The sequence below is a fragment of the Drosophila montana genome, unplaced genomic scaffold (assembly GCF_035044405.1).
Source record: "Drosophila montana isolate Dmon_TW-CO22-7 unplaced genomic scaffold, ASM3504440v1 contig_779_1, whole genome shotgun sequence".
Lineage (NCBI taxonomy): Eukaryota > Metazoa > Arthropoda > Insecta > Diptera > Drosophilidae > Drosophila > Drosophila montana.
The window spans coordinates 676,110-701,781 of record NW_026999075.1 but is presented as its reverse complement, the minus strand read 5'-3'; the positions used below and the strand labels follow the sequence as shown (position 1 = coordinate 701,781).

Here is a 25,672-nt window from a genome sequence, read left to right as displayed (position 1 = left end):
ATATAAATAAATGTGAATAGTGAAGAGCAACTCGGTTGGAAAACATCTGTGTTGGCGCGGCTTTGCAAATTTGCTGAGGATTGCAATGTCACGGAAAATTGCAAGTCTGGCAGAAATCAATGCGTCAGCTTCTGGCCAGCCGTTGGCTTCGCTGAGCTATAAAAGCAATGGAACAGCCGTTGCAATAAACAGTATACACTCGATTCTAGTGAGAAGTAAAACAAAATTGATCCACAACCAAGGCAGTCAACAAATGGAGAAAACCCTATTAATTACCCTCATGCTGGTGGGGCTTACGCTTCAGGCAAGCGAAGCATTGGCCAAGCCCAAAGGAAAGTCGAGCAAATTGCGTAAGTATCAGCGATTTGTGTGGTGTTTTTGCATTGGTTCTAGCCATTTGCAGCTGCTTTTCTCAAGGTTTGTCATCGTGACTCTCCGGATTTAAATGTGTGTGCTCGTGAATCCTTTGAATCGCTGGAGCCGCGCCTCATGGACGGCATACCGGAACTTTACATACCGCCCATGGAGCCGCTGCGTGTGCCCGAAATCAAAATGGACCAGGACTCCGGCGCCATTTATCTGCATTCGATGTACAAGAATGTAAAGATATCGGGCATATCGAAGCATACGTTAAATAATTTGTCCATCGATCCAAGCCAATTGAAGTTTACGCTGTCGTTGACCTTTCCCAAGCTAAAATTGGAGTCGGAATACAGCATAAAGGGCAAGATCATGATGATGCCAATGCTCGGCGATGGAAACTGTCAAGTCGAACTGAGTAAGTTGGAGAGAACAATTGTTATTTGAGTTGCTTTTAATACCGATGTCTTCCACCAGCGAATATTACAATGGCAACGGAGCTGTTTGGCGAGGAGTATATGAAAAATGGTGCCAGCTATTTGAGGATCAAAGACATAAAGGTCAAGTATGACCTGGAGAATGTGCACATGCAGCTGGATAATCTCTTCAATGGCGACAAGGCGCTGGGCCAGCGCATGAATGATTTCCTCAATGAGAACTGGAAATCACTCTCCGATGAGGTGCGTCCGTTGATGATCAAGGCCCTGGTGGATATCCTGCGCGCCTCCATCGACAAATTGTTCGAAGCGTTCAGCTACGACGAACTGTTGCCCACAATGAAACAGTGAGCAGTAAACTCAAAGTTTAAATAAACTATAGATTTAATCATAGGTAGGTAGTAAAAACACTAAACTACAAGTAGCAACAAACATGAATGAAAAATAAATTATATTTATAACAAAATCCCCTAAACTCACTTGTGGCTCCTGCTCTCAGAGCAGCCACAGCTTGGTGGGCATCTTGGAGAACACATTGTTCCAAAGGCCATGAAAAATATCGGCTAGCCCCAGCTCTAAATCAGGTCGCAGCTCTGCTATGACCTCGTTACCGTTCTGATTGAGGAACGCATTGATGGACGCGGCCAAAATCTCGTTGCCGTTGAACAGATTCTTTAAATGAATGCGCATGGCGCCCACCTGAAAGTTCACTTTCATCTCATCGATATGTATTATCTCATCCCCAGTTACTGTCTCATTGTGGAGCGAGATCTTTGTATAGACGGCTGTATGGACATTCTTCAGTGCCATGGCTACATCTCCGCTGCCAACCAGAGGCAACAGCAGTATGTTACCCTTTAGATTGTATTTGGCTATTATGCGCAGGCGAGGCAGCTCCAGCTCAAAATTCAGCTGTCGTCGCGCCAGGTCCAAACTAACAAAAATATAATTATTGGCATCAAATCATTGCCAACTGGATACGACCTTGCATCTACTCACCTTGCACGCCGGACTGTCGCATTTGAGGGTCCACGTATGACAAGATTTTGAAAGCCGCCGGAGAGAACCAAATTTCCGCTGCCCTTCGAAACGGACACCTGATCAATGTTCAGCGGTTCGAAGCTCTTCACACCAATCTCTGGTATGCCAGCGGCCAGTGCAGGAAAGCAGCCCTCAAACAATTGGCGGAAGCATTTGTTCTCATTGGGATTGGCACGCTTGCAGGTTTGTAACCACGGTGCTACGCAAAAGAATTCGAAAATATTTTAACATTTTAATAATGTTAATATAAAATTAAAATATTCAATTTAAAGGGCATTCACGATGTGTGCTTTTCTAGATATATAAAGTAACAAAAAAATTCATTGACAATTTTCTTTACACACGAATCAGCCTCGACCCATACATTCAAATTTATGCTAAATTTGCTAACTTTCGCGCTGCCAGATTTTTGAAAAAAAGAGTTCAGGCAGTTCACTCATTTAGCGAAAACGTCTAAAAAGTTAGCAAAGTTTGCAAATTAAAAGCGAAACCTTCTTATTAATGCATTAATGGTTATGCTTACTCTACAAAATTACAAATATGTTGAATTAATACATGTAATAAAATAATCAATATAATAACAAAAACATAATCACTTTATCTATAAACACAGATTATAAAACTATATAGAAAAACGTAAACGGTTTGTTTAATTTTGGTATGTAAGTTTTTGTATATTTCGATATTTTGTATAGATTTTTGTAGGTACTCGCATTAGATCCAGTTATCAGTTTGTTCACCTTCTTCAAGCTCCACACCACTTACAGTTGCACTTAAAAGTATTTTGGTCATTCGCACTTCCGGCCTCGCACTCAACAAGTCTTTTTATAAGTTGGTTCAGAGACCACAAAATATCAGAGGGACGGTAACTTCCGCCAATTTAACACTTTTTTTTCAACTCAATTTAAACTTTGTTATGTTTAAGTTTAGTCTGGTATCGATTTAATTCCCTATATTTATTTATTTATTTTCTATTTTCCAATACTCACGTCTCTCCTGCAGTGGGGGCTTATCGTTTACAATTTCCCGGGTATAGGCAGTTGCACTTGCTATTAGATAAATGATACCGATAACACATAAGTTCCAGTTTTCTGTACGAAACATGCTTAACCACAAAATTATCCTGGCTGAAATAGCTTGCTTTATTTCTTAAATCAGCGTTTCAAAATCTATTTTTGAAAACTTGTCCGTTGTCAGCGTCCGTTGTCGGCAACGTTTCAAACCGAATTGCTGCGGCTGCCATGTGAAATGTTGTACGAAACCATAACATTAGTTTTGTGTGTAGTGTGTGGCTGTTGTGTGGCCAGCAGCGACCACTTTTTGTACACTTTTTGTTTACATTTGCACTTGTACTAGAGATTCCGCAACCCGCGGCTGCAGCAGCCCAAAACGGAATCCAAACTCGAACTGTATGTTCATACACCCGTTTACACCCGCTCCCAACTGACCGCTGGAATCGTGGACGGTTGGGAGAAATGTCGCTAAATTGCTGTGATACCCTACAGTTGTTTGGGTAGCCTGATAGCCATATAAAGCTACTGCTATTGATTCAAAGTAGCCAACATAAAAATTATATATACTCGTTTATTTGTTTATTATTTAGTATTTGATATATTTATAGCGAGGAATTGTTTATGTTATGCTAGAAGAGAAGTTTTATATTACAATATGAATATGCAAGTGTGCATAGCATATTTTTAAATTATTTGATCTCTTTAGATGATTTGTCTTAGAGATAATAATAATAATAACAATAAAATAATAATAATAATAATTAAATATAACAATAATAATTATAATAAATGAAAATCCTTTTGCCGTCTTGATTATTAGTTTATTTTCAAAGTGATTTAAAGTTTCTTAGAAGATCTCACATTTTGTTAAAGATCTATACCTCTGCATAAGCGTAAAATATCAGATTTAGTTTAATTACTCCCTTTTAGATTTAATGTTAGTATTTTAATTTAAATGTAGCGCACTCAACTTAAGCCACCATCATATTCGCTTTTAATCAACCAATTGTTGTTTTAATATTTGGATTTTTATTTTGTTTTGAATTGTACTTTCGTTCATTGCGTATACGCCACCAACTTGTTTTTTTCTGTCTTCATTGCGCCACACGAGACCTCCCGCCCGCCCGCTGCTGTGGCCGTGCCCCGCTACTGCCCCCGCGCCAGCTCCACTGAAGTTGTTCACCTGCTACTGACTACTTCTGGTATTACGCAGACAGCGCCACAGTAAGGGGGGACTCATTCGACGTCACACACTGTGCTTGCCGCTTCACTGTCATGGGTGATGCTTTGGTTTGGCTTGGGCTCGGTTGTGATTTGGCTTTGGCTTGGTTTGTTTCGTGCTTCATTGGCTCTACGGCGGCCTCCGCGGCCGGTTGCAAGTCTTTTGTTATGCAGTCACTTAAATTAACATTGTGCCCGATTATTTTGCTTTATCTTTGCCGATGCTTAAGATAAAATGTTGGCGTTTAAAAAAACATTAATATGCACGGCTCAGGCGTGTGATTGTGTGTGCGTCATTTCCACTCATTTCATTGTTGCATGTTCAGAGCCAGACCCCTTGGCAAGGTTGCGATTGCGACAATAGACAAGTAGCTTTTTCTTTCCCAAACATTCACCATTATGTCAACATCTCTTCTTTGCTCTCTAAATGCTCCATCGCGTGCGGAAATTACCAAATTAGCCGACTGTTGTAACAATTTTTGTAGTATATTTTTTTAAGTTTTGTGTCCAGCCTCCGTTGCGTTATCGCTGAAGATTATGGTCGCTTCCTCACCATCATCCAAAGTGTCATTACAGGCACGTGGGCGGGCATTTATATAAAACAAAAAAGGGTTTCCCGTTTATTGCGTAACATTTATTTTAATATATTTACAAGTCCGTCCGTTGTTTATTTTTATTCATTTTTATTACGTTCCAATTGTGTCTTGTCGAATATTTTTATTGTAATGCATTTCGCAGCTGCATAGATATTGTTTTTATGTCCAATTTATTTTGCTTTCAAGTGAAGTAATTGTTCGATTTACCATTTTTCTTTGCAATGTGTTACTTACGTTTTTATATATCTACAAACAAAATAACAAACATTTAAGAAAGCCCAAGCAGACTGCTGTATATATGTAAATAGCGAAAACACATGCTTGCCTCGTATTGCGTCTTGGGTTCAATAGCTTCGGTTGGGCCCAATTTAATTAGATATTTATATGCAGTGAAGGTGACATGAATGGACGTTATAATACCGAACGCCTTATCGTGGGTGCCAAAATGCGACATTGACCGATTAAAGTGCCAGCACATATATTGTGAAAGGTCCATTAAATAATTTAACTACAATTTGTGAGAATTTCAAGTAGTTATATTAAAATGATTGAATGCAATTTAAATTCCTCCTACCTATCTACGTCCATCAAAAATAAATGACAGTTACAGCTGCAGTACAAGGTATCTAATTTATACGGCATCAACCATTCGGTATCAGATACAAGTTTTAAGTTAACACACCAAATAAATTAAAAAAATAATATCATACAGTTTTGTATTTCGCCATATAAGTATAAGCATATTTTTTGAAGAACATTCATTTTAGTTTAGTTTAAAATTATTTTTCTCAAAATATTAATTTTGTTTTTTGAAGACTTTTGATGAACTACCTCTGAATAGATTTTAAAAGTATTGAACCGATGATTGAATAGTGGAAAGTGTTTAAAATATCTGGAAAACATGATTTTACCGAAATTTTAATTGAAACATTTGAAGTACAGCAAATTTATATAGCAAGCTTTAAAGAGCGCATAATATTTTTATGTTTTTCTTTGTAGCATACCTTTTGGCGCCCACTAAAATATATGTCTTATTGTAACCCAATCAAAACATATCGTAGTAGTTTTCGTAGCGAATGAAAATATTTCTAATCGTGTGTATCTTTGAAATTAATATTATTTATTTAAATGGTAATATTCATGGACTTATAAGATATTCTACTAAAATATGGCTAAATGATCTATGATTGGGTGCGCATTGTATTTGACATGGATGATTTATGCTAGTTAGAGAAAGAGGTTAATGCAAACACTTTACACATTGGTGTATAAAACTAAACCTTAGACTAACTGGAGACTTACGTAGTGGTTAAGGGAAACGGAACAAGGCGATAAACAAATATTTGTACAAAACTTTCGTGCAGTTATTTACAAGCCATAAAAATCTAATTGCAACTTATGTAAAACTAATTCAAAAGTCTTTTCAATACCATTCCAACGAGGCTCCAACGAAGGTGTCTGTAGTACGCTGTGTGTGTTGTGGAGAAGAGATCACAGTGCCCGCCGTCACCGCCGCCGCCGCCGCTCAGGATGTCGCCATCAGCTTGGCGGCCTGGATGACATTGTGCTGATGATGGTACCCGGCCAGATCGCCGGTCGCCCCACCAGCCATTGCCGACGAGGCGGCTCCGCCCAGGGCCCCAAATGAGGCCCCAAAATAGCAGTTGTTCACATAGTCATAATTGGTGGCAGTCGCCTCCGTTTTGACACCATATGCCGCGGCAGCTGCGGCCGCGTGTATGTGGTGATGAGCCGCCGCTGCATGGTGTCCATGCGAGCTGCTCGCCGCGGCGGCGGCGTGCAAATGATGGTGTTGATAGTGAGGCGAGGGCGTGCCGTTGCTTAGTGTGGGCGTGTCTGCGGCATTGCTGCTGTGCGTCGTGTACGCGGAGGCCGCGGAGCTGCTGCTGGGCGTGTACAGCTGCGAGCCGGCTCCATGCAACTGCCTGGCACTCAGCTGGGATTGGTGGCTGAGGTGTTGGTGCTGCGACTGCTGCTGTTGCTGCTGTTGTTGCTGCTGGTGCTGCTGGTGCTGCTGGGCGTAGTGTGGAAAGCATTGCTGATGTGACGGTGCCGACTGCTGCTGCGGCTGCTGGCTGTGATGCTGCCCCATTAGGCTGCTGACCGCACTGCCGGCCAGCGAGCTCTTCAGATCCGTATGCAACTTGTTGAGACTGTGTCGTTCCAGGCTAAGCGTGGGCTTGAGATCTGCAAGGTAGAGAGAGAAAACCACCATCAGAAATGCAAAACTTTAAGAAATAAGTAAAGGGGAGAAAATGTTATATATGGTTTTCCAGCTATAAGTTTAAGGCTACAACTGATTATATTTTACCGAACCGGTTTTAGCCGGGAATTACATTGCGTTGAACCAACAATTAAATCAAATCATTTTCCCAAACAAACAATCCGAGCTTTACCCCAAGTTGGACTAGTGATGTGTTTATGTATGTATTTGAATATGTGTATGTGTATGTGTGTATGCATATAAGTATATTTCGCTATCAAAATCCTGCTTTTTGATCAAATCTTTTAGTATTAAGGGCTTGAGTCACAAAATTTAATATGTAGCTTCTATAATAACATAAGCAGATCAATTATCTTACATTTTATAGCTACCGCCACCCATCAAAATGCGTGTCTTTTTATACCCTTGCAGAGAGTATTATAATTTTGCAGTTAAATGTGTAACGCATAGAAGGTATCAACAGCCGAGTCGATATAGCCATGTCCGCCTTAAAGCTATAGTCATGAAACTTTGCAGAAATATTTCTTCCGCTGCACGCAGTACATATGTCAGAATCGGCTGGATTTGACCAGTATATCATATAGCTGTCATAGGAACGATTGGTCAAAAAGTTGGTTCTTATATGAAAAACTTTTTTGTTTATCAAGATATCATGACCAAACTCGGTATTTATTAGTTTTACTATGCTTCTCATATATATGCAAAATCCTTAAAACATCGGACCCTATATCATACAGCTGCCATAGGAAAGATCGACGAAAATTAGTTTTTTATATGGAAAACTTTTATGTTTTTCAAGATATCTTGACCAAACTCGCCATTTATAAGTTTCACTATGTTCCCTACATTTATGCAAAATCTTATTTACATCGGACCACTATATCATATAGTTTCCATAGGAACGATCGCTCTAAAATGAAAAATTTTGTATTTTTCATGATTCCTTAACCAAACTCGGCATTAACTATTTTCTCTGTGCTTCTTAGATACCCGCAAAGCACTATGAGCATTTTGAAAATGTTGGTTCTGCAAGGGTATTAAATCTTCGGCGTGCCGAAGATAGCCCTTCTTACTCGTTTTAATTCTATAAAGATAATTCCAATTGCGACTGTATTGTATGCTGTGCTATTTTTGTTCCGTTTTTTCGTTTATGTTCAGGTGTTGTTACGATTGTCAAGTATGAGGCAATGGAAAGTAGTTCGGTCAGTTGAAGGTAGCTAAACTGACTGCATTTGTGTTGGTAGAGAAAGGTAGCGGTTACCCCCAGTCGGGCACTCTTGTTTTAATATCGTCCTAATATCCGATTCTCATGAATTCAAGTAGGACTTACAGGATTTAATTCTCAGATAATATTATATTAACTAGTTGTGTTGCCAATCTATTAAGCTTTTTATTCATTCATTTATCACGCATTCATTCATTCATTATAATTTCTTTTCTTGCACTTTAACTCCCCCTCTCTTCTCTCTACTTCTTTTGTTCTTTTCATAATGTGTATGTATAAAAGTCTATGAAATTGATCAATTATAAGATGTGGTTTTAAAAGTAGAATCTTAGCCTTTAGAACCAAAACTGATGGCAAGGTTCGAGACATGTACCGGAGCCATTGCACTTATCTAGAATATATACATCTTGTATATACTCACATAAATTTGAACAACTACGAAATAACTATTTTGTTTTACACGTTTTGAATCTGTAAAGGGTATGTACAAAGTAATACACTATTCAGCTTGCTTACCATGCTCTTCCTTGCACTCCTTGATGGCCTCCGTGGTAGAGCTCGATCCCGAACCAGTTCCCGCTGTGGAGCCGCTGCCTGTTTTCTTGGGCTTTCGCTTGCGCGTCTGGATGCCATCCTTGCGCATGGCCAGTGGCCGATTGACGCCGTGCAACTTGAAGTAGAGGCCACAGGCATTGCACACTGGCTCCCCATCGTTGTTGCGTCTCCAGAGCGTGGTGGTGCGAGTGCCACAGTTCGTACAGCACAAGCCTAGGCGACGCGTGGCGGTCTGTGGGTAACAAGCCGGAGATGAGTATGGATATGGATAATCACTGGAGTTGTGGCTACTCACTGCACTCACCAGTCGCTTGCTGGGCTTTATCAACGGCCGGTTCATGCCGTTCATCTTGTGATACAGTCCGCAAGCGTTGCAGAGATAGTGGCCGGTGCCGTCGCGTCGCCAAAGCGGCGTGGAGATGGCACCACAGTTGACGCATTCGCGCCCCTCGCCGAACTGAAACTCCATGGCGCTCTCATAGGGGGAGGAGCGCTGAAAGCCAGTTGGATCGTAAGCGCTGCGCCAGGGCGCCATCATGACCGCTGCGTTCTGTGTATAGAACTGCGCCGGCAGCTGCGCATGCGCCGATCCAAAGCTATCCGTTGACCAGGCATTCTGTGCAGCTGCGGCACTACCGAAATGTGCCGCCACGTGGTTATATTGGCGATTGGAGGGCACATAGACGGGCGCATTGACCGCCTGCTGATGATGATAACCGGAGACGCTGGCAGCGCCCCCGGCAGCGGCCAAATCTGTGTAGGCGGCCGCTGCAGCGGCGCTGCTGCTGTGATACATCTTGGAACTGGCAGCGACGGCGGCGACCTGTAGCTGCACGTTGTGATAGTCGCCGCTCAACTGCGGATAGTCACGCGTTGACTGCTGATCCGAGGTCGACTGCAAAGCAGATGACAAGAAAATGCAACATATTAGGCAAAAATAACAACTGCTTCTCTCTCCTCTCTGTCTTTCTCTGTCTATCCCTCTGCTGCCTGGCAACGGGCTTTTTCTCTATCTCACTGCCACTCCCTCGCTCTTTGTGCGCCTTGCTCTTCGATCTGCCAGGTGCTGCCATTGGACGACACGCCCTTGCGAGAAGCCATTTTGGTTGCTGCCTCTTGCTGCAGTTATTTGGATCTGCTGGGCCCCCTCACCATACACACACACACACACACTACCTCTCTTTCTCTCTCTCTCGTTCTCTCTCTTTGTGAGCAGAACTCGTTTGTTTCAACGGCGCCCTTTTATTCCATCTCAAATGAATGGCGCGCTGCATCTTCTGTGACTCGTCTCTATATCTTTGTGCATTTCCAGCACTTACAAATGAGTTTCTCCTGGATGCCGTGCGTAGGCTTCCCTCTGTCGCTCCACAGCTTTGCACTTTCGTGTATAGTCTATACGTACGTGGGCTTTGGAAGTAATTTCCTTAATGATGGCCATAAGTATTATATGGGTCGCATTATTAGTCATAATTGTATTGGTAGATAATCTTATTTAAGGGTGTCTTGATTTTATATATGTGCTTTCTGTTCAGAGACTGGAAGTCTGAAGACAATAGGAGTTTACCGCAGCAAGTGTTTTTTTTATTAGTGGTAAGTGTAAGAAAGAAGTCTATTCTTAGAATTTTTATTACTATATCGTCTGGCTATAAACTTATAAATACCACTGGCTGACCTTCAGCAAATCCATAACGTAAGCTTGAGATTCGAACTGCGATTCTTGCCTGAAGTGTATTCGTTTTCATTTTGGACCTGCACACTTTCAGATATTTCGTACACAACGCACAAATTCGTGTCCAGCTTTTAAGCATCTCGATTTTCATTTCAAATTCGAAACAATAAAACAAAATGTGTTTTTTAATATTTTTATTTGCATCTAAAAAACAACGTTTTGCGTTTCGTCTTCACCTCTTCAGTTCCATTATGTTTCTTCACATTTGTATAGCTTTTATTAATCTCTTTTGTCCACTACAAACAAATTGTTCATTCAACATTTTTGCACCAAATGAAAAGCCTTCAAGTGCCGTAGTCTGATTTTCAATACGTTTTCCGCTTTTTGTTTTTTGTTGTTGCAGTTTCTTTACAAAAGGTTCAATAACCAAAAGCAACGTAGAAATCTGTTTTTCACATCAATCTCAATTAAGGCGCCAATTGCATATTTTTTTTTTATTTATTTATTTCGTTTATTCGCATCTGTATATTCAAATGTGTATCTTACAGAGTTTGTGCTTACAATCACAAAATCCATTTGACGTCTTTATCTTATCCCAGAAATTTAATGCGATGATGTATGAACTTTTTAATTTCTGCTCATCTTTTCAAACGCAGCCGATTTCTCTCGCATACGTTAATATTCCACAATTTGGACAAAACAGATGGCTGCTGGATTGAGTAGTGGGAAATTCGAACGATTTACTTTACCTAGTAAATGTTTAATAATTTTTAGGAAAATCTCAATTTGGCCTTTTAGCACTTACATCTGTACGTAAGAATGTGAGGCATGAGACATGAATGTGAGAATTGAGTAATATTTGTTGTTAAAAAGAAGAATTTCAGGACAATCTTTTTAGCCGACGGCAAAGTGTATTTTTTCCATAAATTAATTTGTATTTTATATTTTTACAAGAGTCTTCTTGTGAATAAGCAATATTTACAAAAGCAAAAAAAAAATTTGCGAAATTCAAAACTTCTTATTCTGTTTTATGCACGAATTCTGAAACTTGGGTGTGAAATGTATTTAAGAAAGTTTGAAAGCTCGAATCTATTAAGGGTAAAACTTCTGAATTGAAATTTAAATAATGCAGGAGTGTCAATATTTATGTAAATCATTTTTAATATTTGATTACTAAATTATTTCTATTTATTTAACATGGGCAAAGAAAGCTGTTTGCAACAGATTCTCCCATTAGCAACAAGATCAATTGACGCACATTTTAACACAATTCTCGAAACGCCAAAGAAATGTGCAGCGTTCCACAAACGCATGTGATGAAAGGGGAAGAGAACAACAATTCCAGCCATCAAAGAGTTGACCACGCGTGCATAATGACGTCGCTCCCTTTAGAAGATCAGTCGATCAAAGAGAGCGCCGGCCGTTGCCAGAGCACGGAGCGGTGTCGGATCAAAGGAGCGGCGACCACACGAAAAATTGTCAACATGTTGCTGCCCTGAGTATGGGAGCAGGGGTGTGAGGTGGATGCGTTTGGCCCAGCCAGGATCGAGATCGGCATGGAATCAGTTCGGGATCGCAGGCACTTCGAAGTGACTGCAGAGGCGCTTTGGCGCTTATTAAAAAGCGAGCCCAACAAAATAAAGGGCTAAGCCAAACTCAATGCCGTCGAAGTAGAAGGTGAAGAAGAAGGCGGGAAATTAAAATAAAGAGCAATAAAAAATCAATTTAATAAAAATGAGGCACAGATCGGGAACTCAACTAGCGATCATCAGCAGGTCGAGATGCTGATGGGGACGATGAGTTGAACGTTAATAATTTGTCACTGCAAATGAAGGAATAAAAACAAACAGAGAAAACCACTTGAGCGGCAGCCAAGTGAAGGAATAAAACCAAAAACCAACAAAAAAAAAACAAAAAAAAAAAAACAAACAAGGCAACAGCGAGGAGGGCATCGAGAACACTTAGGATTAAAGCGGCGCTTTAAGTGGTTTTTTATAAGTCTCTCGGCTAAGGCCGTTCAAACCGGGTGCGCTCACTCACCCGGCCAGCGCCAGGTCTATGTTCAGAGGATCCTGTTTTAGGCACTCCTCTCTTCCCCCCACTTGAGCTGCTCACACTTGACTCATTCATGGATGGATCGTTGCGGCGGGAATTGCACTTCTCTTCATAGTTCTAACTAGCGGATGTCATCCAACGACTATAGAGTTTAGTTTTCCTGTAAACAACTGTGTTGGCTTATTTGCATAGAGACATTAGATACGATAAGTTTAAGCTGCAGGGAAAGCCAGACTTGATCGACAGAAATACTATTAATTTGGCAGAAACACTTAAAGTAATAAAAGAAATACTTTCAATTTCATATAAAAACCTTAAAACCAGAGGAAAGAACGAACGACTGCTTTTGGATCCTATAAAATGGCTAAGTCTAAAAAAGTGCCATAAGAAATAAATTGTTGTATATGTCTTTTTAGCAAAATCAAATTTAAGATGATATTCTAGGGAAACAATATAGGAATTGTTGGTCTTGGTGTCTGTTATTACGAGCTTACTGGACTTTTTGAATGGTACGCTGGGAAAGAGCGGGAAATATAGATGATAAGGAGGAATTTTAAGAATGAATGAAAAAGGTAAGACGTACTATTTATGAATGCCTTAATTTGTATAAGCCTTTCTCTGAATAAAATGCGCTTTATAATATTTGGAATATGAATAATATGTCTCATGAATATGTTTGAGCAATTTGGAAAACCTAATAGTTTCGTACATTTAATTTGCTCGAATACTCACGACTAAATCGAGGAGTTAAAATACAAATTTAAACAAATTATGATTTATTGTAGGGAAATAAAAAATGTATCGGATTATGCAAATGTTTAATGATAAAAGCTCAACTTACATCGCCATCACTTAGCAAAATGCCCATAATTTATTGATTTGATTATTTTGTACGGCTTTCTGTTTGGCAGCTTGTTTAAGGATTGATTAATCGTAACGCGGAATTTAAGTTCAAATTGTCACAACACAAATATATCACAGAAATGCAAAAATACGATATTAATTGCAACTGACTTGAAATTGTTCAAATTTGGCTGCATTTGTTATTATTCTTATTGCTCGATCGATTGGATTGAGCATTTAATGGGCTTTGTTGTAAGCCTTTCGATTAATGCGGCTAATAAAGCAATAAATATTCGTATTAATCCAGTTACGAGCACTTAACAGATTTGAGTTATTATGGCTTTTGTTGTTATTGTCTTTGTTGTTATTGTTGTTGCTGTGGATCGCGGGCACAACGAACCGACTTCCTTGAGGCGTACAAACAAACTAAAAAACCGCCTCAAAGTAAACAAAAACTTAATCCCAAAAATCCAGTTTCAGTTCGGCGCAGCCGACGGTGACGGCGACAGCGGCAGCGACGTCAACTTCTGCAGCGGCCGAGAGCAGCGCCACGCAAAATCGAAGAGAAGTCAACGGCAACCAACATAAAAAGTCAATTTCATCAATGGGCAGGCAACGCACTCCGTCCCTCCGTCCTTCTGTCCCGCCGGCCACTCGTTGCCTCCGCGTGTCACTTGCAGGCGTCGACTTCACACAAGACTCCGCGTGCAAGCGAGATGGAGACGACGCACAAGACTCCAGAGCGAGATAGAGATGCCGTTGGCTGAGTGACAGGTAAAAATTTGTAGGTGCATTTCAAATGCAGCAACTGCGACGCCGACTGCGCTGCCGCGGCGCCGAAACTGCGACTGCGATTGAAACACACGAAATTAGTCAATTTCATGTAAGTCTTCGAAAATAATGGCCCGCACTTGAAACCGAAACAGGTTCCAGATCGAGCTACTTGCTCCTAGAACAGTAGACACTCGAGTGCTTCAGTCTGTGTGAAAGTAATCCGCCTGCCGAGATCGAAACCCGACCGGGCTTAGCTGCGCTCACCTTCCGTCTGTGGTGTCACCAGCTCGTTTCCCTGTAGCCGTGTGTAGCTGGGCGTGTGCAAGTGCCCAAACACTGTCCTTATAGGAAAGTGGCCATGACAAAGATCGAAGGATCGCAGAGAAAGATTTAATTAATTGACGCCCGTGTGTTTGTATTGCTCCTAATGAGGGTCTATTTATTGTTATGTCCCTTATTGCAAAGTAGAAAGGGACATGAGGAGAGTAAGGGGTAACTAAGGAGAAGTGCTTCTTGCTAATTTTCAGAAATATGTCTCTGAAAATGATATATGTATATGTCCATTTAAAAGGTAGAAAATGAAAAAAAGCTATGTGTGATATTTAGAGAGATTGTGAATGAATTGAGTGCGGCTCATTAAAAAAAAACGAATGCCTAATAATAGCAAGTAATAGTAATACACTGGCAGAATAAAACTGTTTCATGATGAAATAAAATAAATAAGAAAAAATAAGCCAATACCTGTTTATCAAAGCTAATTTCACACCAATCTCTAACTATTGAAACAAATAGTTAAAAGAAACGACTTAAATGTACTTATCTATTAGCCAAAACATAATCAAAGTGTCGTTGTAGATAATTAAAAACGGCTTGACAAAAAAAACTAAAATCACAAAAGGAAATTCTTTAAAAGTGTGTAGCTTCGTTTTAGGGCTTAGAGCGGGCCAGGTTTTTTTTTATAATTGTCCGAACGGCCCGAGCTTATTTGTTAAGTGCATGTTTCGATCTATTTCCAAATATTAACCAAATATTCAAAATTGGGGATTGGTATCGCAAAGCATATACAAATGGAATGATAGAAGTCAATGGAGCTACATAAAAGCTACCTATGATTTCAGCATCATTTCATATTTTAAAATCATAAAATGGTTATTTCCTTCCACAAAAAGTTAAGACCGCCTTCCGCTTGTACAAAAATGTTCAAGTTTCATTTAACAATAATTTAGTTTTTATCGAATCGGCTTTCAATCGCAACAAATATTTTATGAAAAAAGATTTCGAATTTGCTCGTGTTGGATATTGGCTTCTATAAGCCACTTATTCACTGACACTCATATATCTAACAGATAGCCACAAGTGGGCCAAATACCACTCACAACATTCCCGAAACCCATGGCGTGGATCATTAATCAGACGATTTGCCTTAGTTTCTGGCCATCGAAAATCACATAATTCACCCATCAAAAAGGTTCGTTGCCTGTTGGCAATCTTCCGCCCCGGCTGGATGGTGAACAAATTCTTTTCATTATAATGCAAAAAGCGAGCAGAGTGAGTGAAAAGTGAGGCAAGTCAAATCGGAGAGAGAGGGAGAGAGAGAGGTCGAGTCTCTGGCCAAGCAGAAGGTACGAAAAATGTCAAAACAAAAAACCGCAAGCCAGACAAGCGCATATTTCAATCGACGCTGACACATCCTGCTGCGCTAATGGACCTTAATTTGTGAACAGCTTTATATATCATGCGCCTGGCCGTTAATGTGATCATCCACACGATCTTGTTGACGATGCCCAGCCACCATACGAGGCTGGAACTGTTGCGGTGATTAAGTTTTATGACGTTTATCAGGCGCATACGCTGAAGGAAAGGCACGCGCTTTCCTGGAAACGAAAATGGAGCGAGTCGCTTATGGAAAACTGCTCGCAATGGAAATGTGAATGAAAGTAAAGAAAAGCAAATAGAGTGAGTTGGAGAACTCATTGATATGCATATTATTTTTACCGATAACAGCCAGACAAATGATAATTACCTTGGCTCCACTAATCCTGAATACCCTTTCAGCTGCCCTACCAGATATTAGAGAAAATGTCACCCGAAATTTCAAAGTGGCGTCACCGCCAACGCTATCCCAAGTATTCCATATGTACCCCAGCCGAGACTTTCTTCAAATGCTAAGCCTCTAAGCGCTCTGGTGCACTACATTCGATTACAATGTCTGTTGATTGTCTCATGATTGTCTCGCTCTCATTGTCGCGCGATCAATGTGGATGTGAATCGTGCGCTCTCGCTCGCTCACGCTGTTGCCATCTCGCGCACTCCTTCGGCAAAGATGAAAGAAATCTTTATTGGTTTTTGTAGTGATTTTAAGTGGATTTGTGGTTCGATTCTTAATGGCAAAGTACGCCGGCAGCATCAGCATCAGCAGCAGCAGCAGCGGCAGCAGCACTCATCCACCTTCACCTCCACTCCGCTCTCAGACCCATGTCTGTGGTTATATCGATTTTATTCAAATTTGTATGTTTATTTCTTCTTATGTGTAATTATGAGAATCTTTCAGATGTAGACGTAGTTCTCTTGAGTGTTTTAGGCAGTTTGGAGTTGTAATTATGGCGTTTTTATGTAGCAAATGCATTTGAAGTCTTGGGACTCGGAGTGTATCAAGCGTTTTGTGGCATTTACATGCAGTTAGTTTGCATATTGAGAGTCAAACATGCAGATGAATGAAGTGTTGAGCTGCGTGTGTCTAAAATGCTAAGCTTGGTTCTTGAATAGATATTTATAATTCCAATATCCATAACGATTTTTTCGCCATCTATGCAAACAATTTTATCATACATAGTTGTCATAGTTCGCTCAAAAATAAATTTTAAACTAATTTCAGGATTTAAAAATAAGAAAATTTATTAAAATGGAGGACTTGCTAGTTCTGTAACTACCATTATATGCAACAAATTAAGTAGTGTAGGGTATATATATTCTTGTCCAGCATCGAGAACTGAGTCGACCAGGGCACGTAGTTTGTCTGTCTATATGAACTCACCGATTTCAAACGATGAGCTCCCAATGTATCTGATTTAGAATAAAGTTTACACATATTACATACATTTAGCTTAAAAGATAACTCGCTAAAATTGGAACTTAAAAGTAGACCCAGCACAACTCAAATTCTTACGTTCTAAAATCTTTAGACTAGTCTGACAATTAGTTTTCCAAAATGCGAAACTAATGGATGCCAAAGCACAACCATTGACAGGGTATCCCGAGCCGGTTAATCTCACTTATCATAATATGCATGAAAAAAAAATTTTGAATGAAATTTTACTTATAATTTTTGCACAGCTTATTCAAATCTAGAGGGTATTATTCGGCCAGCAAGTTTTATGCTTAAATTGTTAGAGATTACAGGTTCGCCCAATTTCCGGCGGTGGAAAATTTAATGCTGCCCATAATATCTTGAACTCCATTTCTATTTGAAAATATGTGTAAAGCCCATCGAATAAAGAATCTTATGTTGGAATCAACAATTTCCGACCATGTAGTAAGAATATTAATGTCGAAAATTAAAGTTTCGTTCATTAAACCGCATTTTCCATTCAAGAGCGGTTGATACCGCGAAAAGCGTGACAAATACATTTTAACAAAGGCCAGTCCAATGTTGCATGCAACTGATTCCACTAATATTCCACAGTTGCGGGTGGAATCGCTGAAACACAGTGCTTTGAAAATACGTTTTTTTTAACCTTCTAACTTTCATCCAAAAGCGGGGGAGATTTTACGAAAATGAATTTTCACAAATATCTTTAAAAATAATTTTGAAGCTGAGCGGATGTTATTTATTACAGATGCGGATGGAATTTCAAAAATCGCAAAATTTAAAACTGATAAACCCGAAAACTAAGAGCTTCCGCAAATAAATCGTTGACCCGCATCTTACAAAAGTGTAAAATATTTCTCAAATGAATTTTCTTAAAGATCTTTGCGAATAAGCTTACACCCAAAACTTCTCCTTTTTAATCTTTGACCAGCAGTTATCATCCAAGAAGGGTAGTTTTGCGAAAAGTGCGAAACACGTTTCAAATGAATTTTCAGAAAGACCTTTAAATTTGATTTGAATTCAATCGAATGCTAAACAAAAATATTTAATACAATACAAAAATATTGAACTCGAATATTACCCACTAAATTATTTACCCCCATTTGCTCATGAATTTAAACAAGGATCTTTGAAATTTGGTTTGAGATCGATCTGATGGTAAACAAAAAAAAATTTACCTACAAACGTTTTTCGCGATTTTTCCATATTTGCGGGTGGAATTTCCCCAAAAATCCGTCTTAGCGTGCACTTTCACTACAGTGAATTTCAGCTTCCTAGCTCTTACGGGCTGTGCATTGATCACCAATTAGTTAGTCAGTCAGTCAGGACAAACAGTTTTATATATAGAGATTAAAAAGCTAATTTTTAAAGAACTTGTTAATTTGATCTTTTGTTTCCCGTTCTTTTGGCGGTTGCAACTGGTTACATTTAAATGCATGTATATATATTATAGTATTTTACTATTTTTGCTATCTACTTCCTCATGAATAGCTTCTTGAAGCAGACAAATAATTCATAGGAGCCAGCCTTCCTAAGATTTCCTTTTGCAGAAAGCGCCTAATAGATAAGAACGCGTAATAGAAAATATATTTGTCGCGACATGGGTACAAATAGGTACTCTAACTCACTTGTGAGCATGTAGATACATATATGTGCCTGTATTGCTTATCGCAGTGCAATTAAGGCTTTTGCTTAAGCGCAGCTGAAGCAATTACTCATCGCTGTGACACATGACTGCGCCGAAACTATACCACATATAAATACATATCCAAAAGCACTTGACTACAACCGAAACGCAATTGAAACGCGGCTACTTACACATTCAGCAACAACACTAAAAACACAAAACTCAATTTGAATATTTCGAGTGATAAGCAAAGAGCCTTCTTCCCCTAGCAACGAAGCAAGAACAGCAACAACAGCTAACGAGTGATATAAGCATGCTTGAGCATTTAACTGATTGTTCCAATCGGTGATTTTGTGAGAAGAACAGTGTCAGCCCATAACATTTCATTGCTCATACTCGAACAACTGCCGGGCATATTGTATGGAGGCGCGCACTTGGCTTATCAATTGCTGAAATGATGGCGGAAATGGTGCGTTATTGTTTTCGTTGTTGTTGTTGTTGTTGCTGTTGTTTAGAAATTGCTGATAATGCTTTAATTTGTATGCATTTTGTTTTATAATTAATTGGAGTCGTGACAATGTCCAATTTTATGCTGGTACAAGCCGTGTGCAGCGTGTGAAAGCCATGCAAAACAAAAGACTTAAGCAACGAACTTGCTGGGGCTCAAGCTACGCCAATGTCCTTTTCTGCCCACCCCTTTTCGCTGCTCGAATACAAACGCTTGAAAACTTGATTTGACCCTTCTGCTGGCGTCTATATTAAGCAAGGCTTTTTCTTGATCTTTGCCGGCAACACGATTGATCTCAGACGCTCTACTCTCTCCCTCTTGCCCACTCCGTCTTTGCTCGACCACACCGGCAGCAATGACAAGTTTTCGGCACGCGGGCAGACAAATTCCATGCCTTCGCTGCACCAGGAATTCAAATGTGGCTCGACTATATGTGTATGCATGTATGTGTATGTGTGTGTATGTCCATACCCAAAGCTTTTAAGTGTCTTGGCGTCGGCACGGCTTATGCCGTCTCTCTATCTGCCACAGACTCCGTCTCTCGGCGTCGTTTCACTCGTGACATTTACATTTGTGAGAGCATTGCCGGAGATATTGCCAGACGCAGTGACAATTAATAGCTGTGGAAAAATCTACATACGTTTTGATTGCTTGGCGCTGACTGTGAAAAGATGTCGCCTAATTTTCCCTTGTCTTTTACATTAATTAATTAATTACTGGCGAAATATTCTGACCAAAAATAAAAAGAAGGTGAAGAAAACTTTTGAAAGTTGTGGCTTCCACATGTGTCATAACTGTACGATTTAGATTTTTATGACTTTTGGCGCCAGCATACCGGATTAAGCATGAGAAATACCGAGATAAATTGGAAAAAGAATAATAATGTCATTGTGAGCTTTTTAACTTATCGGGCTGTTTGAAACTTTAGCTCAAGATTTACTTATTTGCTTATCGCTGAACTTATAGGCCAGCTGCTTCCTTTATACTAACGATAAATACTTTGATTTTGTTTTGTGCCTCGGAGTCCCACTTGGAATTGTTTGCCTGATAAGTGCTATATAATGGAATCGCTATGAATAACGCTAGCGTATCGTTTTTATTGGCAGCAAGCGCGATAAACGGCGCAATCTATGGGTTTATATATTGCAATGAGTATTACAAGCGATATTACATTCAATATATTGCTAAAAAACAAATTATAATCACAATAATTTAAGATCCAGATGCCAAAGAAGAGAAAAATTAAATCACTAAGAACTCGGGCAATATTTTGAGCTTGCTGCTGAAATTGAATATTATATAAAGTTACCTAATATATAATCCAAATATCATGGTTACATCTGCCTAATCCATATATTGTATATATATTATGCAATGTTTTTCTAGGGAAATCAGTTTGATTTTCTGAAATCCGCCACACAGCAAGCGACTCAGACTTATGACGCCAACCAATTTCGATTACCTCGATGTTTGAGGCCCGTGTCCAGGTCGAGTTCCTATCTGTCAACCCAATACCTCTCGTGCAATTAAACAACGCCGCGTAACGCACGACATGACTCCTGTCTGCCCCTGTCCCTGGCCCAGGCTCTGGCTCTGCGCCCTCCTCGGGTCAATGGGTCTTGGCCTCGGTGGCAACTGGGCTTCCTATTGGGTTGCCTGTTGTTGGCTATGCCATGTTCTTGCCCCGTTGACCTGCTTAGTGTGCAATTCGCACATACATATATCATAGCCTGTTAGGTTCTGCTTGTTATTTTCGTATTGCGTGCTTCATATTTTATTTTCGTTGTGCTACCTGCATTAGTTGCGAATGTGTGAGTCTCTGTGTGTGTGTAGGCTTGCAGCAATTTTAAGCGAGTGTTAAAAGTTGCATAATTACGTTTGTTGCACTTGGCTGAGGGTCGTGCAGGGTAGAGTTGCCAGATGGCTATTCAAAGGCACCTGCCATTTATTCTATTTAAAGGGTATATGTATTCATGCATTACTTTTAAGCTCCTTTTTTCAATTAAAAATCAAAATAGTTTATTACTTTGTTAAAAATTCCTAAACTCTTGAAAGAAATACTAAATCAATGATTACAAAATGTGTCTAGCAGATCTTCAATATATATATATATATGTATTTTTTTATACCCTGAACCCATTAAAAATGGGTAATCAAGGTATAATTTATTTGTGCAAATGTATGTAACAGGCAGAAGGAAGCATTTCCGACCCCATAAAGTATATATATTCTTGATCAGCAACAATAGCCGAGTCGATCTAGCCATGTCCGTCTGTTTGTCTGTCCGTCTGTCCGTATGTAATAGCGTAAGGATCTCAGAACCTATAAGAGCTAGAGACTTGAAATTTTAGCTGTAGGTCCTCCTAGTCCCCGCGCAGATCGAGTTTGTTTGCGATATTCGAAACCTCCCCCGTTTCCAAATAATCGATAAAAATCGATATCGAAATCCTTTTTTTGAGCAATTTCGGCAAATAATATGAACTAGAGTCACCGAACTTGACATGTAGCTTCTAGAATAGTATATATATTTCAAGTATTTTTCATTTTATACCTATGTTGGAAGAATACAGTTCAGGATATCCCCTAGTCGGGAGCTCCCGACTAGAACCTCTTACTTGTTTTATTATAAAGCCAAATTTTAAAATTAGCCTGGCAACTCTGTGCGCAACCCAATGACCTTTCCAGTTGCCTTGCTAAACGATTTTGGTCAAGATTTATGATGCAATTGCCCAAAAGGCAACTATTGGCTTGACCGTTGGACTTGTTTTGCCTGTTTGTCGAAAACCGATTTTAGTTTTATTGCCTTTTGGTCTCATAAAAATGTCATAAATTAAAAGGCGCTTACGCACGCACACACACACACATACACATTCGAATACGGATACATCATGCAACCTGTGCCACCGGTCACACGCAGAGTTTTGGACTGACGCTCTTTTGGCCTAGGCTGGCACAGTTTCAGTTGCCTTTTGGCCCGATTTTATGGTCAAAACACAGTTTATACTTCTAGCTAATGACTTTATTGGCCTTTTTGCAATGCACTTGAAGTGGAAACTGCTGTCATGTTGTGTCATTGTTGAGCTTATGGCAATGTTCTCTTCTCCGACCGACCCATTGAGCCTACATTGTTGACGACCGTCTGTATTGCTGGGCTTGCTGGCGCCAGCAGTTAATTGCCGGTAAGAAATGGCACTTGTCGCGCATATGCTGAGATTTGACCCCGAAGACACGAGCGAAAGTGTAGCAAGAGTTAAGAGCAAGCGTGTAATTGAGACTGGGCTAGCCCAGCTCTCTGAAGGTAACAGCTGAACGACTGCAAGTGCTTATAAAATGAAGCCAGCAATTGATGCAACTGATTAGCTTTGGAGTTACATCAACAATTGTAGATTTTGCGTAATAATAGCCTGCCTAGGTTCTAAATTATTTATGAAGCGCATTTTACAACAGCTCGGGACTATCAACAGCTTACACATTGCTCTAATTTATGTGCATATAATGAATGCCAACCCGATGTTTATGTTCAGTTAATGAATAATCATCGTGGTTTTACCTTTCCATGCTTTCTACTCGCCGGAAAGAGCAAGTTTTGCGCTTAAGTCTTTTGTTTGCTCTTGGCTTGGCTGACTGCTAGTTATCTACAGTGCAATTGTGCGAATAAATACATATCTATGTGTACGTAACTCAACTACTGTGTGTAACTGCTGAACGTAATGTGTTGAAAATTCCATGCCAACTTTCCGGTTTGACGCTGTTTCGTACTTGGCCTTAGTCCTCAAGCAATTGCTTATGAAAAAAACCCGGAGGGAAATGTAATTTGAGTATTTTGTTATCTCTGCAGCACACAGGTGATATAAACCTCTTCGAGTGCCATATTCTCATCGATACCCCTATATATGTTGCTGACAAGTTTATGGCATTGCTTACAAATATTTATATGGGAATTTATTGTATTGTTTTATCCATACTTTTTACAAAATACAATATCAACGCCAGTTGCATAAATTTGCGTTTCAATTCAATAAAAACATATAAAAAGCGAAATTAATTTGTTGTACAAGCTGCAAATGTCATAATTGACAATTGCTGCTTTGTATTCGAGAAGAATTTCAGTTTATTTATGGCTGGCTTTCAGTGAGCTTTTTATATTTATTTTATATTTAGATTCCTTAAAATTCTCATTATACTCTTACAGTTGGTATTCTAATTTAATCATGATATGTGTAACGCATTTAAAAATGTATTTGCCTGCCCATTAAAAAATTCCTTTATACAGTAAAGTCTTTAAACTGCTTGTAAGATTTGTGTACATATTTTTGTACCCTCCGGATAAAACAATTATTGTATAGCTAATTAAATTATGTATTGGTGAGTACTTTGTTCCTTACAAATATTTCCAACAGCCTTTTATTGTTAAACATATGTTATAAAAAATATATCTGTTTATCTTAAGCCCAAGTCAGCTAATATTGGAATAATAGATACAATATATAGTTAGCTGTATGTAAAACATTGTTGCTATCTGATGCCCTGTTGAATAGCTTTCTGCTGGTTAACAAGATTTTCGTTGAGATAAAATCAATTTAGCGTATACTAATTACTACATAACTTGTCTTCTAATTAATTAAAATCCCTGCAAATGTGATAAATCTTTGGCAGTCAAAATGTTGTTACTCCCAGGTAGTTTGCTTTATTCTCTGCCAGCTATTTGCCGCTTTCCTTTCTTTCAACCTTTGCCGAAGCTTCCAAACATTGATGGATAGTTGATTTCGTTAAATGCTTACAAAACGATTTGCCGTTGCTGATTTGTCAAACGCAAATTAAATATTAAACATGGCATTACGAATCTGTGACTTCTGTTTAACACTAATTGAGTTGATCTATAAACATAAACGCTTGAATTTATGCCTCATTAAACCTAATGGAAATCGCAGATTATATCTAAATTCAAAAACTTGTAGTAGCTTTGGTAGATTAGGATAGTTGCAATTAATTAATATTTTTAGACTGCTTTTATACACCAATTTCACAATAATGAGTGTCAAACAGAGCTGCATACAGTTTTTATTTGCACAGAAAAACCTATTTTATTAAATTTAGCAGAAACATATGTGTTAAATGCTTTTTAATATAAAGTGCGGAAATGGAATGAAAATGAAATGAAGAGAAGAAGCAGTGCCGTGCATATAGTACCCTGAAGGTTATATTTATGTCTTGAGACATATCTAAATTGTCAATCCCTCGAACAGGCAATTCTATTTTTCTTAACCGAATACTTTAAGTTGGGAGATTGTTAGTTATTGCTCTCCTAATTTGACTGTAAACATTAATCAACATAAGCTTTATACTTAATTTGATTAAGATTAAACTGTTTTATTTTATGAAAAGTGGCTAATATAAACTTGCCCGGTTACATCAATGCCAAAAATAATCAAAGACTTTTGTGTCATAAAAGCTCTATAAATAAATTGTCCACTTACTTGACTTTATAATGCCGAATATCTTTCCAATTGATGTCGTTGATTTGTTTTTATGATGTATGTAAATGAGGCAATTGGGTTATTATTCTTTATGGCCTTTTTGTCGTTGTTGTGGTTATACGAATTTTAATTGCTTTTAAAACGCATTTATTGTTCGACAGCAAACGTTTTGTTTGTTTGCCAAACTATACGAATTTAATTAAAATGCGAATGCATATACATTTAAACAGTTGCCGTTTTTCCAGTGCGTAACACTATGACATAAATGACACGACACTTACAGACACGACACACAGATGGAGATACAGATACCGATGCAGATACGGGTACAGATACAAGTATGTTTAGAGATACGCCGCCCAGTTTACAGATACATTTGCATAACGCTAGCGAAAATGATGGTAAACAAAAAATTAGCATAACACACACAAGCGCACACACATTAAACACACAATTAACAATAGACACACAACTGATAAACAGACACGCAAATCGCGTTGAATATTAAAAGTTTACCAAGTGCCACCGAATGGACGAGCAACAACAATAACAACAACAGCAAATTGTTGTTGCTAATACTCAATATGTCTGCCACTCAGTTAGGTTTTATAATATGTATTTAAATTTTGTTTAATTACAATTCACAATTGGCGACGGCTTTTCAACGTATTCACAATTTCACGCCGCACGCGGCATGGCTGCAATTTCGCGTAGAAACGTTCAAAAGTCAACTGAATTCAAGACTCGGGACGGCAAAGTTTTGGCACTGCTGCGCGATGTTGTTGTTTTTCTTTTGGTTGTTGTTGTTGTTGTTTTCTTATTGGAATGGGGAAGCACACGGGGCAACAAGATGGAGCGAGCGAGCGAGTGAGCGAGCGAACGAGGTCTTGGCTTGAGCTTCCGGTTGGACGTACGCTGTGAGCGCGACTGTCCGTTGT

General features: G+C 39.2%; 3 protein-coding genes and 1 long non-coding RNA gene across 7 annotated transcripts; 2 read left to right on the top strand and 2 right to left on the bottom strand.

Annotated features, from left to right (window-relative positions):
- The first annotated feature begins 188 nt into the window (after positions 1-188).
- On the top strand, positions 189-1,263 carry Jhbp5 (Juvenile hormone binding protein 5). Its single transcript, XM_064698601.1, has 3 exons — positions 189-350; positions 404-778; positions 838-1,263. Exons 1-3 carry the CDS (start codon positions 254-256, stop codon positions 1,146-1,148), a joined length of 783 nt encoding a protein of 260 aa, XP_064554671.1. The 5' UTR covers positions 189-253; the 3' UTR covers positions 1,149-1,263.
- Jhbp4 (Juvenile hormone binding protein 4) lies at positions 1,164-3,079 on the bottom strand. Its single transcript, XM_064698602.1, has 3 exons — positions 2,828-3,079; positions 1,797-2,037; positions 1,164-1,731 (listed from the first exon to the last, which is right to left on the bottom strand). Exons 1-3 carry the CDS (start codon positions 2,940-2,942, stop codon positions 1,293-1,295), a joined length of 795 nt encoding a protein of 264 aa, XP_064554672.1. The 5' UTR covers positions 2,943-3,079; the 3' UTR covers positions 1,164-1,292.
- Positions 3,080-5,786: 2,707 nt separating this feature from the next.
- On the bottom strand, positions 5,787-25,572 carry pnr (pannier). 4 transcript variants are annotated; one of them, XM_064698685.1, is made up of 5 exons: positions 25,373-25,572; positions 24,735-25,120; positions 8,989-9,588; positions 8,655-8,925; positions 5,788-6,876 (listed from the first exon to the last, which is right to left on the bottom strand). In XM_064698685.1, the coding sequence occupies exons 3-5, from the start codon at positions 9,487-9,489 to the stop codon at positions 6,194-6,196; spliced, it is 1,455 nt and encodes a 484-aa protein (XP_064554755.1). In that variant the 5' UTR covers positions 9,490-9,588; positions 24,735-25,120; positions 25,373-25,572; the 3' UTR covers positions 5,788-6,193. The 4 variants fall into 4 exon arrangements, with proteins under 4 accessions (XP_064554753.1, XP_064554755.1, XP_064554754.1 ...); XM_064698683.1 differs by lacking the exons at positions 24,735-25,120; positions 25,373-25,572 and adding an exon at positions 10,924-11,065 and having other exon boundaries at positions 5,787-6,876; positions 8,998-9,588; XM_064698684.1 differs by having other exon boundaries at positions 24,735-25,572.
- Positions 15,170-16,596, top strand: LOC135439850 (uncharacterized). Its single transcript, XR_010438198.1, has 2 exons — positions 15,170-15,990; positions 16,090-16,596. It is a non-coding gene; the product is annotated as an uncharacterized LOC135439850 (long non-coding RNA).
- Positions 25,573-25,672: the final 100 nt, after the last annotated feature.